Here is a 17,186-nt window from a genome sequence, read left to right on the forward strand (position 1 = left end):
TCATACCCCTGTGCCCTCATATATGACTTGCTCCATCCCTGCCTTCCTCATGCCCATCCCTTCTTTCTAGCCTTCTCCCAGCACCTCCCCCAGTGCCCTTACTCTCTCCTCTCCCAGCATCACACTGTCTCCCCTCCCACTGACACCTCCCTCCTGCCCTTTACCTCATTGTCTGCACTTGGCCCTCTGGCATTTGTCTCTCCTGCATCCCTGTCCCTTGGTGCCTTCCCCTTTCCTCTTCTTCTTCTCCTGACCTCCTCCCCTCCCCTTTCCTCCCCTTAGCACAAGCCCCTTCCCCATATTTTTCCCCTCCCCACAGTCCAGTCCAGCCCAGCCCCGCCCCTTCCCCAGGCCCAGCTCTAGGTTTTTTGCTGCCCCAAGCAAAACATTTCTGGCCGCTCCCTCCCCTTTTTTTTTGTTGTCTTTTACACGTTTGCATTTTGCATTGAGTTTTTTTGTTGTTGTTTTTCATTTTTGTCCCACTATTTTAGCCCTGTAAATAGCAAATTGCATTTTCATTTGTTTTTTTTCCATAAAGGCAAAGGAGCTTCAAGTGAACTCCCCCTTTCACTTGCTGCTGGACCACAGCAGCCTTTTCCCTGCCCTGTCTAGCCCCTCCCTATGGACAAGCACCCCATCACTCCCGACCCACAGGGGAAACAGGGTGCAGGGACAGCACAGAGCCAGAGGGGTGCAGGGAACAGTGGTGGGGGGGATACAGGGGTGGTGTGGGGAATGGGAGGCACAGAGCCAGAGCGGTGTGGGGTGCGGTGGAGGCACGGGGAATGGGACACGGGGAACAGCAGGGGCAGAGGGATCGGGGCCTGGGGCATTGCAGGGAACGGGCAGCACAGAGCTGGGGGGGCAGGGATCGTAGGGGAGCATGCAAGGGTGGTGCAGAGCCAGAGAGTCACAGAGAAGAAGGGGAGCAGGGATGGTGTGGGGAACGGATGGCGTGGAGACAAAGGGGTGCGGGGTGGGTGCAGTGAGTCGGGTGGTCGGCCAGGAGAGGTCTCTCACCGGCGAGGGGGTTGGGGCCATGGCAGGACTGAAGCCGGTGGGACGGGGCCTGGCTGCGCCACAGCCAGCTCCCGGGGCCACGCAGCCAGAGCCAAGCTGCCACAGCCCTTTAAAATCAGCGAGGCCATGTCACGCCAGCGTCCTGGTGTCTGCTGGCATCCCGCCCTCTGGCTTGTACCCCACCTCCTCGCGCTGGAGCTGCACACAGGCAGCCTGGCGCTGAGAATCACTGTGCTTTCCCATTCCTGGTACGCTCTGCTTCTCCGCCTGGCTGGTGGATCGGATGGGGCCGCGCCGCCCATGGTTAGGGCTTTGGCCAGCCCATCACAACCACCTACCGGGTCAGTTCACCCCTGCACTCGCCAGCTGATAAAATCTACTGACCGCGGGCGAGTGCATTTGTCGAGTCCTGTTAATAGCTATTGCCTGACTCTCTTTACAATTAGAAATTGCCACAGCTTTCTCTTCAAATCAAGGCACAGAAATTCTAGGTGAAAGCATTCTTTTTTTTTCAGTCTGAAGAGTTGTACAGATATTAAGCCTTATGTGGTTGTAGCTGTTGTGAAAGTAATGCTGCTTTCTTTACTCTACTGGATATTATGACAAGTTCACTGCTGGCTCCACCAGTGGAATTTGATTGATGTCAGTGGAGTAGTTCTTATATAACCAGGCTACTGATGAGGTTTCATTTAAATTTTAAGCAGTTTTTTCTGGCTGAGGTTTACTGGTGTAAAATTGGTCATTAAATTTTCCTTAATCCAAAATATACTTCTGACAGTTGTTGGTGCCTATAGCCTTGAGTGTTCAATCTGGAATGTACAAAGCCAGACTCTAATGCTTTTAATTGGTTTGTATAAAAAATGTGAAGGATCATCCGCTGTGCTGTGCTGTCAGTGGCAGAATTTGTGTCTTGCTTGTGGTTTTTTATACAACTATGCCAAACTAAAACTCACAGCATAGAGTCTCTAGATTTGAGTAGATCTAGCTTCAAACTGGCAGACCCAAATGAGAAAAGTGCAGAACTGTTCATCTGCCTCTACAATCTAAATTTAAAGAGAGCTCACATCCTCATGCAGGCACTAAAGCTGTTTCCCTGGTGCGGGCAATAGTAGATATACTAGTGTAGATAGGCTGCCTGTGTAAACTCTGCTAGAGCTGGATTTCTACATGAATGAAGATGAGTCTCTGCTTGCTAAAGCCAGTGCACTGACCCTTCCTGTCCTCATTTAATTGATTAAAAAAGATAAATCTTCCTTTTTTTTTTTTCTCCACCCCAGCTGCACTGTTCACTTTTGGGTTTGTCTTCCCACTTCTCAGTCTGTGAATTAGCCAGGATTTGTTTGTGTTTAGTTGAAATGGCCCCATATTCCAATTCCCTAGGTTGATAATGATTTGCCACATTTTTCAGTTATTCAGAGCACTAACAACTTTTTCCTTTTGCATTAGTAAACTTTCTGAAAGAAAATTCTGAAAGAATTTTCTGTAGATGCTATCTGTACACAACTGGTTGTAGAACCGTTTTACTAAAATAAAAACAATCCAGGTTAATTACATTATTAATCTGTGGGAAGTCTAGTTAGTTTATCCCAAGATCTTGACATACCTAATAAACCCAGCAGTGAAGTTGGCCAACAATGTCTGGTTTTCAAGCTACTGTTTGCATGACTTTGCTTGATCCTTCCTATTCTTGGGATAAAGATTTCACCTTTTAGCATCAGGCAACTTCACATTTGTCACTTGACTGATTTGCTTTGATTTTGTTTCAGTGCGAAGCAGATTGAGGGCTATAGTGGGAGCTTCTACCAACTGGAGGTACAGTGTACATGAATGTGTTTTTCTTTAATTTCTGATACTTTTGAGAGAGTTCACCTTCACAGCAATGACGGCTAACAGCATTATATAGCTAATTGGTAGGAAAACACTTGGCTAAGGCTGAAAGAAGCAAAGAAAACTGAAGGTTTTAAAATTGTAAATTAGTGGCTAAGGTTTGAAGTGGCAGCTCATAGAGACATACTTGAGTTAGCTTTGGGACCAGAACTGTGAAACTACAGCAGCGTATGCTTAAGTGCTGGCTAGCGGTGTAAATAATTACCCAGGTTTCTGGGCAGACTTGTATAGCACTCTGAAGCACGTGCAATATTATCTTCTCTGCTGATATCCACAGTAGCCAGATTAACCTAGTTCAGGTATGTTTATGTGAGCTGCTATTATACTCATTGATTGCAGTGTAAATATACCCGAAGTATGTTGTAATGAAATTTTGGTTCATGAATCTCTTGTGGAAATCAGTGCCATTTTACATTACAAAATCATTCTTATACAGCTGTCTTGTTTGTGTATGTAGGGTTTATAATATTTTTGGGAATATGAACATAGGGTACGTCTAGACTACGTGCCTCTGTCGCCAGAGGCATGTAGATTAGGCTACCAGACATAGGAAAATGAAGCGGCGATTTAAATAATCGCCGCTTCATTTAAATTTACATGTCTGCCGCGCTGAGCCGACAAACAGCTGATCAGCTGTTTGTCGGCTCAGCGCGATAGTCTGGCCGCGCGGGTGTCGACATCAAAGGTATTTGTCGACCACCCAGGTATACCTCATCCCAGGAGGTATACCTGGGTGGTCGACAAATACCTTTGATGTCGACACCCGCGCGGCCAGACTATCGCGCTGAGCCGACAAACAGCTGATCAGCTGTTTGTCGGCTCAGCGCGGCAGACATGTAAATTTAAATGAAGCGGCGATTATTTAAATCGCCGCTTCATTTTCCTATGTCTGGTAGCCTAATCTACATGCCTCTGGCGACAGAGGCATGTAGTCTAGACGTACCCATACTCTTCTTACCCAATGACTATAAAAGTTGAGAGACCGTTTACATCAATGCTGGGGTGTGTGTGTGTGTATATATAACTATTATATATATTTATAGATTATGATATGATTCAACTCATGTGGAATTCAATAGAAATAAATCGACTCTAGTTGGAGTTGGATTGGGTCTGGACCACAGAACATGTACAAGATTGCCCTCTACTTAATGCATCAATGTTGCTGATGTGAAAAGTCTACATGTAGCTTTTACAGAGTGATAAAGAATAGAGTGTCTTTACTTTGCAATTTGGTGTGTTCCATGTCTGTACAACTGTGTAATTTAGAATGTAAACCCTTTGGGGTAGGAACTACATCTTCCTGCTTTGTGGATTCTGATATACAATAGGATCTGTTTTAAAAAAAAAAAATAAAAAAATTATGAAATATTACTTCTAAAGCAGTGAAAGTTTTTTTTTTTCATTTCCACTCAATGTGAATTTGAATTTTTTTGGTTTCTTTCACTAACATGTTTAATAACATCTTGTAATGTTTTTGAAAAAATTTCAAAATAAGTTTTGGTTAGGGGAAATGTTCTCTCTGCTCCCCATTCTTTCCACTGAAAAATGGGTAGAGTGTAAATGTTTGAGAAAATTGGGGGTTTTGCAAAACCCCATATTTTGGTTGAAGAGATAGGAATTGTCCAAAAAATTCCAAATTCTTGTTAAACTTGTGACCAACTTTACAATGTTGCATAGAACTCTACTGTAACATGCACAAAAGGAACATGCTGCACATTTGTGAGTGATACAGATCCATTTTGTGCCATAGATCCACTGTGGGATTTAAAAGTAGTTTCATGTGTATGCTCCATGAAACAAGTTAACATTTTAGAGAATAATCTAACAGATGTATAGACTTAGTATTTGACACATAATATATATATAATATAAATAAAATATGCTTTCTAAAGTTAGGGGATGGAACTTCTGATCTTCACAAAAGTGTGATGTTTAGGGCAGAAGTTTTTTACAAAATGCATCTGCATCTCTGCAGGGAAGTAAAATGTGATGAGGTGTTTCCTTATTCCCCTGTGGAGACTACCTGCTTCATGGAAGACAGTGTGCCCTTATAGAAGCAGTGTGCCCTTTTCTGCATTGGTGGATTGGGGGATGAGTAGATTTAGTTTTCCCCTTCCATCAGCACAGATGAGCTGGTACAGAGGGGACAGTAAACGGTTGTTGGTATAAAACATTGGCAGGTTATTTTTCTCCTGGAACAAAGTGCTGTTGGTGAATGGGAGAGAGAACTGAAGAGGGAATAGTTATGAAGACACAGTTCCCTCTCTGGTCTCCTTACTCAAGGCAGACTGTAAAATAATCATTGCACTTAGTAAATTTAACACATTTGTTGTGTTGGAAGAGTTGAGCTATCATAAATGTAAGTCATGACTACAAAAATCATTAGGTTAAATTATGTTTGCTTAAAATAAAGTATGTGAAATCAAGTGTTTTTAAAGGATGATAGGGTTTTTAAGTAGGGATGTCATTATGTAGTTGACTACACGATTAACCAGTAAACCTAGCCTTATTGGTTAATCCTATCAACTATTGAAAAATCATATAACCGATAATAGTTGGTGTGGTTACAGGATTATTTAATTACACAGTATCTAACATCCCTATTTAACAGCTTTGTATCATTCAGGACTGGACATATATTTTTATTTAAATAATTCTTCTACAAAGTATGCTATCTTCATAGAGTGTTGCAGATTTTCATAGAACTGGAAGGGACCTCATCGAGTCCAGTCCCCTGCCCTCATAGCAGGACCCAGTACTGTCATTTTCTTACAGTTGAATAAAACCATCACATCCTGTTCTTTAAGAGTTTGTACATAGTTAGGGCTCTACCGAATTCACAGTCTATTTTGGTCAATTTCGCAGCCATAGGATTTAAAAAATCACAAATTGCATAATTTCAGCTATTTAAATCTGAAATTTCAGAGTGTTGTAATTATTGGGGTCCTGACCCAAAAAGATGTGTGTGTGTGTCGGGGGGGGCAGGGAGTTGTGGTACTGTTACCTTTAATTCTGCACTGCTGCTGGTAGCAGTGCTGCCTTTAGACCTGGGTAGCTAGAGAGCAACAATTACTGGCTCAGAGCCTAGCTCTGAAGGCAGAGTCGCAACCTGCAGCAGTGCAGAAGTAAATGGCAACATCATACATGTTCAGAAGCTTCAGGGGATAGCTGAGTTAGTGTGTACAGGATAAACTTAAAAAACAACAAATGGGCTGGTAGCACTTTATAGACTAACCAAACATGTAGATGGGATCATGAGCTTTCGTGGGCACTGGTCATCTGAAGAAGTGGGGTGTGCCCATGAAAGCTCATGAGATCATCTACATGTTTTGTTAGTCTATAAAGTGCTACCAGACCATTTGTTGTTTTTTAATATCATACATACCACTCTTACTTCCGAGCTTCTGCTTGAGAGCTGGGCCCACAGTCAGCAGCTGATTCTCTCTAGCTTCCCAGCTCTGAAGGCAGCAGTACGTAAGTGAAAAGTGGTACTGTGCTGCTATTGATGGGGTGCTGTCTTCAGAGCTGGATGTCCAGCTAAGAGTTGCTGCTTTCTGATTGCCTAGCTCTGAAGGCAGCTCAGAAGTAACAATGGCAATACCCTCACCCCCCTAATATGACCATGTGACACCTCCCCACACACCTCCTTTTTTTGGGTTGTGACTCCCAATATGAGAAATGATTGTCTCCCTTGTGAAATCTGTATTGTATAAGGTAAAAGCACACAGAAGACCAGATTTCACAGAGTGTTGCAGATTTCGCAGTCCATGATGTGTTTTTCATGGCCATGAATTTGGTAGGGCCTTACACATAGTTAACTTGCTGTTAACATTTCTGTTTGTGATGTATTGTGTCTCTCTTCTCTCATTATATGTGACCCTTGGTATAATATCTATTTTTTTCTGACTGCTGCTGGGTTTTTTTTTCTTTTATATATTGATCTACAGCAGGGCTACACTTGCCTTAATCTTTGTATTTATGCCCATCAGTGTGAAAGAAGCTATTTGCATATATATATTTGCATGTATATTCAACCACACTTAAGTTGTGGCCCTCAGCATATGCTGCGAGTATCATTGTGGCCCCTAAGGCTTTCAAAGTTGAGTAGCTCTGCAGCATGGCATATTTTGAGGGGAGTTACATTCTGTATTCTGTTGATTTTACTCAATTTCTTTTCTTCTTAGTGACCATGTGCAAGCAATGCATGAAAGAAAAGACCTACATATTCTATTGGCCGGAAAGCAGGAAGACTTGCCACCTAGGAAAATGAAAGATAGCTACATAGAGGTAGCTTTACCTCTTGGAAGTCAACCTGAATTAAGAGAAAAATATCTAAATGTACACAACAGTGTGAGGTAACAAGGCAATCATTTTATGCATATGGAAAATAACAATTGCCTATTTACTGTTAATATAGTAGTTTAATTTTTATGTAACATTTATGTCCTAGGTTTGGAAGAATTCTTGAAGATCTTGACAGTTTAGGAGGTATGTAACTATATTTATACATTTAATGGACATCTACTGTTAACTGTATTAGAGCAAGGGATAGAATATGTCAGTTTGAAAATGTTTTGGCTTTTGTATTGTGTGGAATGAATTTCTTTGGAACAATATAGTATAGTGGTGAACAAAGGAGGGAAATCTAATACTAGTTAAGGCAGGCAAATGTGGGAAAGAGTAGCTACGGGCAAAATGACTCCACTGTTTGCCTAAGAGTAGAATGCAAGTAAGTGTTCAAAAAAGAGGGAACAAAGCCCAACTGGTTTGTTTTACATGGGATGGGATGTATGAAGAACACTGCTCTTGGGAAAGGGCTGCTTTTGATTATTTTTTTTTCTCACTATCAACCACATCATGAGGAACTCATTCACCTGCATATCTTCTAATGTGATCTATGCCATCATGTGCCAGCAATGCCCCTCTGCCATGTACATTTGCCGAGCTGGACAGTCTCTACACAAAAGAATAAATGGACACAAATCTGGCATCAAGAACGCTAACTTACAAAAACCAGTAGGAGAACATGTCAGTGTCCCTGGACAGATTTAAAAGTGGCCATCCTTCAACAAAAAAAACCCCTTCAAAACAGACTTCAAAGAGAAACTGTAGAGCTACAATTCATTTGCACACTTGGCACTATTAATCTGGGTTTGTATAGAGCATGAGAATGGCTGGCTCACTGTAAAAGCAATTTTCCTTGGCATTTCCTTCCTCTTGGTATTCACATTTCCTCCTCAACAGTTGGGAGTGGGTCACATCCACCCTGACTGAATTGGACTTGTTAGTGCTGGTCCTCTACTTGATAAGTAAATAGTTTCTTTTCATGTGGTAGTATATTTATTCCCGCTTCTGTAATTTTTACTCCAATGCATCTAACAAACTGGGTGTTTGTCCACGAAAGCTTATGCCCAAATAAATCTGTTAGTCTTTAAGGTGCCATGGAACTCCACATTGTTTTTGCAGATACAAACTAACACACTACCCTTCTGATACTTGCTGTATCTGAGTATCACTTTAGTAATACCAGTAGGACAAAAGCTATGTGGCTGGAAACCAGCAGACTCTGCCAACCCTCCGCATGGGCAATGGTAAACAAAATGTTTTGCAGTCCACACATAGAACCTCGTGGGCTGGGTTGCCCACCACTTTACTATGGTCACCCTTTGCTGGAGCAGTCCATCAGGTCATCCTGAGAACAAGAATGTAGAAGCAAGAAGCAGTGCATAAGTCCCAGGACAATACCATCAAGCAGCCTTCAACTGCAGATTACAAAGCTGCTCAGTATTAAATTGTCTGGGTGGGATATCAACTGTCATTGTTGCGAGATGCTTAAAGAGGTAGATGCTTGTATACCAGCAGATGCCATCATGTTCCAGCTCTTCAGTTGCCTTTGTGGAGAGACTTTGTGACCTCAAGCTTGCTATGAAATTTATGTAGACCCATGGTTATATTGTTCCTCCATTCCTCAGTCTGTCTGGGGAGTACAGGGAGCAGACAAGCCTGCACCTGCTGTACTTGCTGGAGCTGCAGCAGCCATGGAGAGGTGCTTCTCACCCAGCCCTAAGCTACTGCAGTGAGAGAGGCTGGGGTAGTCCTCTATCCCTGTGAAATCTTGCATACTGAATCCCTATCTCCAGCCCCACACCAGAGCAATGCTTTAAACGAAGAAAAACAAAAATTAATCGAGTTAGTGAACTAAGCAACACTGGGTAAATCTAGTATATTTCTAAAATAAATTAATTGGAAAGCATTGTACTTACATTTCAATATAATGTGTAGAGAGCAGTATAAACAAGTCCTCTGTGTAATTTTAGTTTGTATGTAATTTGCTAGTATGTCTATATAGTCAAAAATAAAAAAGGGTATGTTCTTAACGTAGTTTAGCTGTCTCAGGTTATAATACCAGTGAAGGCATAGCAATTTGGCTTTTAATCTGGGTTAGCATCTTGAATTAAAACCTATAGAAGAGCCTGAGGATGAACTCAGTCTGCTAATCTGAGTTACTACTATTTTAACTGTGGTAACTAATCTGTGTTAAGAATACACTTTTTTCGCAGTGTATGCATATCCTCAGTTACAAAAATCTCCTTAATGTCTAAATTGTATAAGCACTGAAAAAATCCATTGCAATGTGGAATTGATCTCTAAGGAGCAGATATAGCTGAATGATCAGCTCAAATTAACTTAAATGTTGCTCTGGGCAACAGTATTGTAAACAAATTAATTGTTTTAACCATTAATCCTTTTCAGGGTCTTGTTTGCCCTCAGTTTTGTTTAAACTGTACATGTGGCCTACATTAAGTATCACAATGACTGCATTGTGAAGCTTGTTCCACGCTTTACTTGTTCTCGGTATATTTTAAAAGAGATTGTAACAGATTAGTTCTTTGATCTTTCCACAGTTCTCATTTGTTACATTCACACCAAGCATGAAGCTTCTCAGAGATCTCCTTTGTCAATAGTTACAGCCCTGGTAGATAAAATAGGTAAGTGATCATTTAATCAACTAAAAATCATGGTCTATTGTATTAGCACTTAGAAATTAGCTGCTTATCGCCAGCAGAAACTGTTTTTTTTTCTTCCTCTTTTGTTTGTGAAATTGTTTGGCACTAATTCTGATACCTTGCATTTTCTCTTAGATACTATTTTGCCTTTTCTGATGCTTTTCTTTGCAAACACTAAATATTTCATGTTTCATGTGCTTCTGTATTCAATTTTGCATCGATCAAGTCAATCTCCTAGATATTGACAAGCCAGTGTTTCATGTCTTCTGAGAAGGAGGCTTATAGATTCAGCTTTGATTTTGTACAATATGTAACCAAGCACATTAATGATACTTAAAAATAATAATGTAACTCTTTGCCAACTACATCTTTTTTAAATTAAGATGACTGAAAAGTGACACCAACCGTGTGTCTGTAAGTCCCTTGTTGATGATTCTAAACCAGAGCTAATCTTGGTTTTAATACCACATAGCTGCCATAGAATCAATTTATTGTGTGAACAGGAAACATCATGGCCCTGATTCTTTGCCACGTTGGTCTGCAGGGAACCAATTTATAGGGATATAGGGTCCCTAATGGAAAAACAGTTACACCAGTGGAGGATGGTTTGTAGTGGAACTTTACTGTAATCTGTCATGCTTCTTTCTTCTGTGTGCTGCCCAAACCTGCTTCTTCCCTTGAGGTTAGGAGGAGAGTGGCTTATATAGAAGCTGGTTGAGCTGCCTCCGCCAGCAGAGAGTTTCTGTTTACTGGGTACAATATTGATTGGCTGTCTCTGGCTGCTTTAAGGCCACTTTGTGCTACATATATGAAGTAGCCTCAGAGAATTTCAGACTCTGGCTTTTTAAATACTAAACTTCAGTTATTTTGCTCTAACACAATGTCATGTATATTCTAGATTTGTGCAAGAAGGTCATATACCCAGATTGTGATATCAAATTCACTGGAAATGTTTCTTGGGTTGGGAAGACCTCAATGGAAGTGAAGATGCACATGCTTCAGGCTGGGGTCAGTGACCTGTTTCTTCTATAGCAGAATACTCTCAATTTCTCCCAAGATATCTTCAACACTTCAGAAGAAATTATGAGTGATAACGTTAGAAACCTAAATTGCACTGTGGGTATCATCTGTTTTAGAAGGTCTGCCAACCCCTGTGCTTCAGAACCTAAATGATTATCAGTGGTCTGAGATTAGGAATATAGTTCCCTGTTCTCTCTTCTCCAAAGCATAGTTGTTTATGGCAGGTGTATTTATATCTTCTACAGAAAGATCTGATAGCATTGGAGACAAGTTGGACCATTGGTCTCATGCAGCTTGGCAGTCTCTAAGCCTTCATTTTCTCCTCAGACAAAGGGGTTCTCCTTCCTTTCTGGAAATGTGTTCTTTATTTTAACATCAAAAGATGTCCATATTAGAGTGTCAGAGTTTGATGTTGAAATGAGATATAATAGAAACTTAGGGTTGGAAGAGACTTCTTGAGGTCATCTAGTCCACTTTCACCCTCCTCTGGCGAATTGAGGATGGAGTAAACCTAGATCATTCCTGACAGGTGTTTGTCTAACCCATTCTTGGGAAGGGAATTTCACAACCTCCCTGAGAAGTTTATTCCAGAGCTTAACTACCCTGGTAGTTAGAAAGTTGTTCCTGATATCTCATCTAAATATCTCTTGCTTCATGTTATGCCCATTACTACTTGTCCTATCTTCAGTTGACATGGAGAACAATTGATCACCATCCTCTTCGTAACTGCCTAGAAAGGGAGGGTAGTTTTTTAAGTTAAGGGCCAGTGTTGGCACAAGAACAAAGGGATATAAATCTGCCATCAATTAGTTTAGTCTTTAATAATTAGAAGCCATCTAATTTTGAGGAGTGATGTTCTGGAACAGTTTTCCAAGGTAAGTAGTGGGAACAAAAATTCCAATTTGTTTAAAGATAAGATTAGTAGATTTACAGAGGGATGGCGTGATGAGATGGCCTAAGCCATTGTAGATAAGGACTACACTAGATCCCACAGCTTGGCTTATGGTATGCAACTCCAGCTACATAGAATGCATAACTGGAGTTGGCTTTCCTTAAGTCGAGCTTGGTGGCATCCCCACAGCAGGAGGCCGATGGGAGCATTTGCTCTTCTCGGCTTCTCTGACCTTGCAAAGGCAGGAGTACTAGATGCCGGCAGGGTCATCCTCTGAGTTGGATTTAGCAAGTTTTAACTAGACTTGCTAATTCAAACTCCAGAAGCTCAATTGCAGCAGTGGCAATCTTCCTTTTAATGTAGACAAGGTCCCATTCTTTTTCAGATGGCTGGTTGGTGGGTCTTGCCCATGTGCACAGCGTTTAACAGATAACTATATTTAGGGTTAGGAGGACATTTTTCCCATGGTTAGAGACTATGGGATTTTTCGTATCCCTCTGTAGTGTGGGAGTGGTTTGAACTGGAGGCAAGGCTGGATTCTATGTAATTTGAAGTCTTTAAATCAAAATTTGATGGCTTCGGTAACTCCAGTCCATAACTTTTGGCTATCTCGGTTATGTGTGGATGTGGACTGCAATGTACAGGATGTCCAACTGGATGATTCTGATAGTCCCCTCTGGCCTTGAAGCCTCTGAGTCTGTGGATGAGAAGGTAGTGTATTTCATCTCTTTATAATAGCACTTAACATATTTGAAAACTACTATTAGGTCCTGCCCCCTCTGTTTTTTTTTTTTTTTTTTTTTTTTTTTAAGACTAAGCATGTCAGTTTTTAACCATTCCTCAAAGGTCAGGTTTCGTAACCCTTATTTTTATTGCTTTTCTCTGTTCTCCCTGGTTTGCCCACATCTTTCTTAAAGTGTGGTGTCCAAAATTTGATAAAGTAGTCTCACAGTGCTAACTAGAGTGGGACATATACCTCCCATGTTTCTGTATATGACTTTCCCATTAATACCCCCCCAGAATTATATTAGCCATTTTTCTAAGTGCATATCACAATGTTGATTTGTATTCATTTTGTGATGCATTACAATTCCCCAGATCCTTTTCAGCAGCACCACTACCTGGCCTTAATTATTCCTCTTTTTGTAGCTGTAGAGTTGATTTTCCTCTCTACCGCTTCCTAAATGAATTATTTTGCACTTGCCTTTATTGAATGTCATCTTGTCGATTTCAGATCAGTTTTTCCAAGGTGTTACGTTGATATCTTCTAGTGTGTAAATCAACTTGGCTTTTTAGCACTGTAAGGGTACATCTAGACTATTGCTATTTTGGGATACTTCCACTATCCCGAAATAGCAATGCCGCATCTTTAAAAGCACCTGGTATTTCTCAAAATGATGGGCGCACTATTCTGATGTCCCTGTAATCTTTGTTTCAGAAAGGTTAAGGGATTTGTCAGAATAGTGCCTTATTTTGAAATTTGGTGCGTCTACACAGTTGCAAATTTCAAAATAAGCTCTTTCGAGCTAGACTCGGAATAAGCTATGCAGTTTGCATAGTACAAATTTCGTAGCTTGTTCCAACAGAAGGGTGCTGTCTAGATGGACGCACCCTAAGAGAGAATTCATGAATGTCCCTGGAAACAAATGAAGGCCTGTGATTAAATAAGATACTTTAATTGGAGTACAGTTGGTCTACAAAAATATACATGGTTAAATAATGGACAAATTATTTACTAAAAACGTGTGCCACTGCTGAATAGTTGCATTGCAGTTCTGCTGAAACAGAGTACAGTAAAACTCCGATGGTCCGGCACTCCTGATGGTCCGGCACCATCAGGAACCCGGAAGTGCTCTGGGCAGCTGGACCATTGGAGCTGCTCTGCCCCCAGCTTCCCTAATTCAGCCGCTGCTAAAACTGACCAGCGGCTGAATCGGGGAAGTCAGGGGCAGAGCACCTGGAGTGCTGCCGGATAGGTCCTGTAGTGCTGCCCCTCGGGGCTGTGGGACCAACCCGGCAGCACCCCAGCTGTCCACGATTCAGCTGCTGTTGAAAATGACCAGCGGCTGACTCCAGGAAGCCTGGGGCAGATCAGCTCTGCCTCGGGCTTCCTGGCGTCAGCCGCTGATCAGTATCATCAGCGGCTGACTTGGGGACAGCTGGGGCAGAGCAGCTGGGGTGCTGCCAGGTTGGTCTCCAGCACCAAGGGTCAGCGCTACCGGACCAACCCGGCAGCACCCCAGCTGCTCTGCTGCAGGTGTCCTGATTCATCCGCTGCTGCATCCCCCCACCCTAGACCCCTCATAGCCCCCCCTTCCGATAGTCCGGCATATCTGATAATCTGGCACCCCCTGGGTCCTAAAGGTGCCGGATTATCAGAAGTTTACTGTATTATGTTGAAAACTTCTCTTTGTCATAGGTCTAATGCAAGAGAACTGGAAAGGGGTGAAATGTAAAAGCAAACAATATTGTACCTGTGCTATTAGTATGAACTGTGTTTCTTATTAATCAGTGTCGCCTATGTAGACATTAACACTGGATTTGTTCCTTCTGTCTTAGTTACATGATGGTGCTTACAGCCCTGTGTTAGATGCAACCTTTGTCATGGTAGCCCGTGATCCAGAAAACAAGAGGTAATTTATCTGTAAGGGACACCGTTGAATACTTGTTGCTGGAAATGACAAATGTTGTAACTTTTATGTGCGCTTTAGTTATAAGTAAATCGTATACTTGCCTCTCTCTTTTTTTGGGGGGGGAGGAGGAGGGAGGTTAGGACCGTGGTGTCCAGCTAGTTCTGAAGCAGTAGCCACTAATTGTTCAAGTCAACTAGCCACGCTTAACCAACCAAAGCCACATATGGTTAGTGGCTTGCATGTTGGACACCATGGGATTAGGAAATAGGCCGTATATTTTCAATTTCTTTTGAGGAGAGCTTGAGGGAGAGGAGGTCTACAGCTAGCTTTACAGAACTGTAGAGAGTACTGTTTTCAAACTATAATTAGCGTTAGACTCATTTCTAGAAATGGGTTTTCCCTGTTTAGACCTGATTACGTGACAAAAGGCAGTCTCATCTAGAACCAACCAGGGCTACGTCTGGATTGCACTGTTAAATCAGAAAAGGATATGCCATTTGCAGTACTCAAATTGCATATCTTTTTTTGATTTACTTTCGAAAGAGGCTCTTTCAAAATTTAGCACACTTACACGGCACCAAATTGTGAAAGAAAGTGCTCTTTCGAGCCATCCCTTATTCCTCGTAGAACAAGGTTCATAGACATGGGAAAAGAGCACATTCATTCTTTCAAAAAAATTTCAAAAAAGTGGACGCATTCCTTGGATGAGGCATTGCTTTTTCGGGATACATCCGGTATCCCAAAAAAGCAGTGCAGTCTAGATGTAGCCCAGAAATCTACTGTAATCATGAAAATTAATACCTCCTTGTATCAGTGGAGTGAAGGGCTGATCCTCATCTTGCAAATGGTCACTCTCAAATATAATTTTAATACCATACTGAGAAGGCTGTGAGTTCCTTAGAGGACTCTGTTAACACACAACGGCTGTGTCTGCACTGGGCCACTTATTCCGGAAAATCAGCCGCTTTTCCGGAATAAGCTGCGAGCTGTCTACACTGGCCCTTGAATTTCCGGAAAAGCAACGATGCTCTACTGTACAAAATCAGCCGCTATTCCGGAAAAACTGTTCTGCTCGGGCATAAGTCCTTACTCCGGAACACTGTTCCGGAAAAGGGCCAGTGTAGACGATCGGGGCTCTTTTCCAGAAAAGCGCGTCTACATTGGCCACAGATGCTTTTCCGGAAAAGCAGCCTGCCAATGTAGACGCTCTTTCCGGAAATACTTATAACGAAAACTATTCTGTTTTAAGCATTTCCGGAAATTCATGCCAGTGTAGACACAGCCAACTTGTTTAAGTAATAACTGGGCCTGTGTATTTTAAAATTCTAATTTACATTCTCCATCTTATTTCCCACTTTATTTTGCTTGGTTATTTAAGCCAAGCAAACTGATTTTCTCTTTTGCCTTATATGGCACTAGTATTACTGGGGAAGGTTTAAGTAAAACTTTTTCTTCCTTGTTTAGTTTGCAATTTTCAAAAATCTTAAGTCTTTCTATTCATAATAGGTTTAATAACTTTTTCTATGAGTAATAATAAAAAGTATTTTTGTGATTAAGATAATGCCATGTCTTTGACATAGTAATATGGACATGTTTATTTTTTTAAAATTTATGAAGTATTTAGCCTTGTTACTTAATGGGTCTTGTTACTGTCATCTCTGAGCACCTTGCAGTCTTTAATGTGTTTATCCTCACAACACCCTGTATGGTAGGAGGTGCTGCTGTTCCCATTTTTCAGATAGATGTACAGAGAGATTAAGTGACTTTACTAAGACATACCCGGATGGTTGGGTAGAATAGTAATTGGCCAGGGGCAACTCAGGTTGTAGGCTATTTCTCTAATGACTGTATCAATTCTTCCTAACTTCAGATATGAGTAATTATGAAATTGTGTGCATGCACGCGCACACACATTATCTAAAGAGACCACCTCAGCCCAGCTTCATCATGCATAGTCAGAGAACAGAAAGAGAGAACCTAAGCTTTTCAGCATGTTTGGAAAGTTAGCATATCTGGGATTTGGCAGAGCAAAGAGGAGAGAATGCTTCACCAACAGCCTCTTTGAAGGCTGGGGAAGAGTGAGAAGCTGCCTCAACAGTATAGCATGATGCAAACATAACATGTATCATGTATGTTTGTATTCAATCTGAACGTAGTTTAACAATTTAAGAACAAAATTAACTTCTCCAGATTATGGAGAGGGAGGGCTCTTTAAAGTAAAGAGTCATCTTGCTTTTTGAGAGATTTGTATGTGAATTTGATCTACGTAATTAGGCATTGAACATTATACATTTATGAGGCACAACAAACATAAGAAGCTGCCTACAGTCCAATTCATATGTTCTTATTTGGTAAACTGTATGCATAGTAAACAGCTTTTGGTTGCTGATAAGGCCACTGCTGAAATAGATAGATTATGGCAAAAGGCTTGCTACAAGTTTTTTTGAAGTTATTTTATTTCATTATTTTAGACAACTCTTAGACAGTTATTATAGAGAATCCTAGATTACAGTTTACTGTACTTCTAAATGGTTTCAGTCTGCAGTAACCTTTTGTATGAAAATTTAGGTTATAATTTAACTTTATAAAAGAATAAATGCTGAGGTCTCATTTTTAATTCTGCCAGATAGCTATTAACAGTTTGAAATCTGCTGAGCAATGAAACCAATGGGTGACCTTCCAGGATCACCAGCTGTTTTATGAAATTTATTTCTGTAGAAGTCA

At 41.3% G+C, this 17,186-nt stretch overlaps 1 protein-coding gene across 4 annotated transcripts in view; it reads left to right on the forward strand.

Annotated features, from left to right (window-relative positions):
* Window positions 1-17,186, forward strand: part of ACOT9 (acyl-CoA thioesterase 9) — a 37,166-nt gene that overhangs the window by 10,943 nt on the left and 9,037 nt on the right. For 3 of the 4 annotated variants that reach the window (XM_075913313.1, XM_075913310.1, XM_075913311.1), the window contains 6 exons: window positions 2,787-2,832; window positions 7,095-7,265; window positions 7,361-7,398; window positions 9,816-9,899; window positions 10,816-10,925; window positions 14,389-14,462. In XM_075913313.1, coding sequence (XP_075769428.1) covers window positions 2,787-2,832; window positions 7,095-7,265; window positions 7,361-7,398; window positions 9,816-9,899; window positions 10,816-10,925; window positions 14,389-14,462 — 523 coding nt within the window. The remainder of the gene's footprint in view (window positions 1-2,786; window positions 2,833-7,094; window positions 7,266-7,360; window positions 7,399-9,815; window positions 9,900-10,815; window positions 10,926-14,388; window positions 14,463-17,186) is intronic. The other variant, XM_075913312.1, reaches the window with a different exon arrangement.

The sequence above is a fragment of the Pelodiscus sinensis genome, chromosome 1 (assembly GCF_049634645.1).
Source record: "Pelodiscus sinensis isolate JC-2024 chromosome 1, ASM4963464v1, whole genome shotgun sequence".
In the NCBI taxonomy this organism is placed as follows: Eukaryota; Metazoa; Chordata; order Testudines; family Trionychidae; genus Pelodiscus; species Pelodiscus sinensis.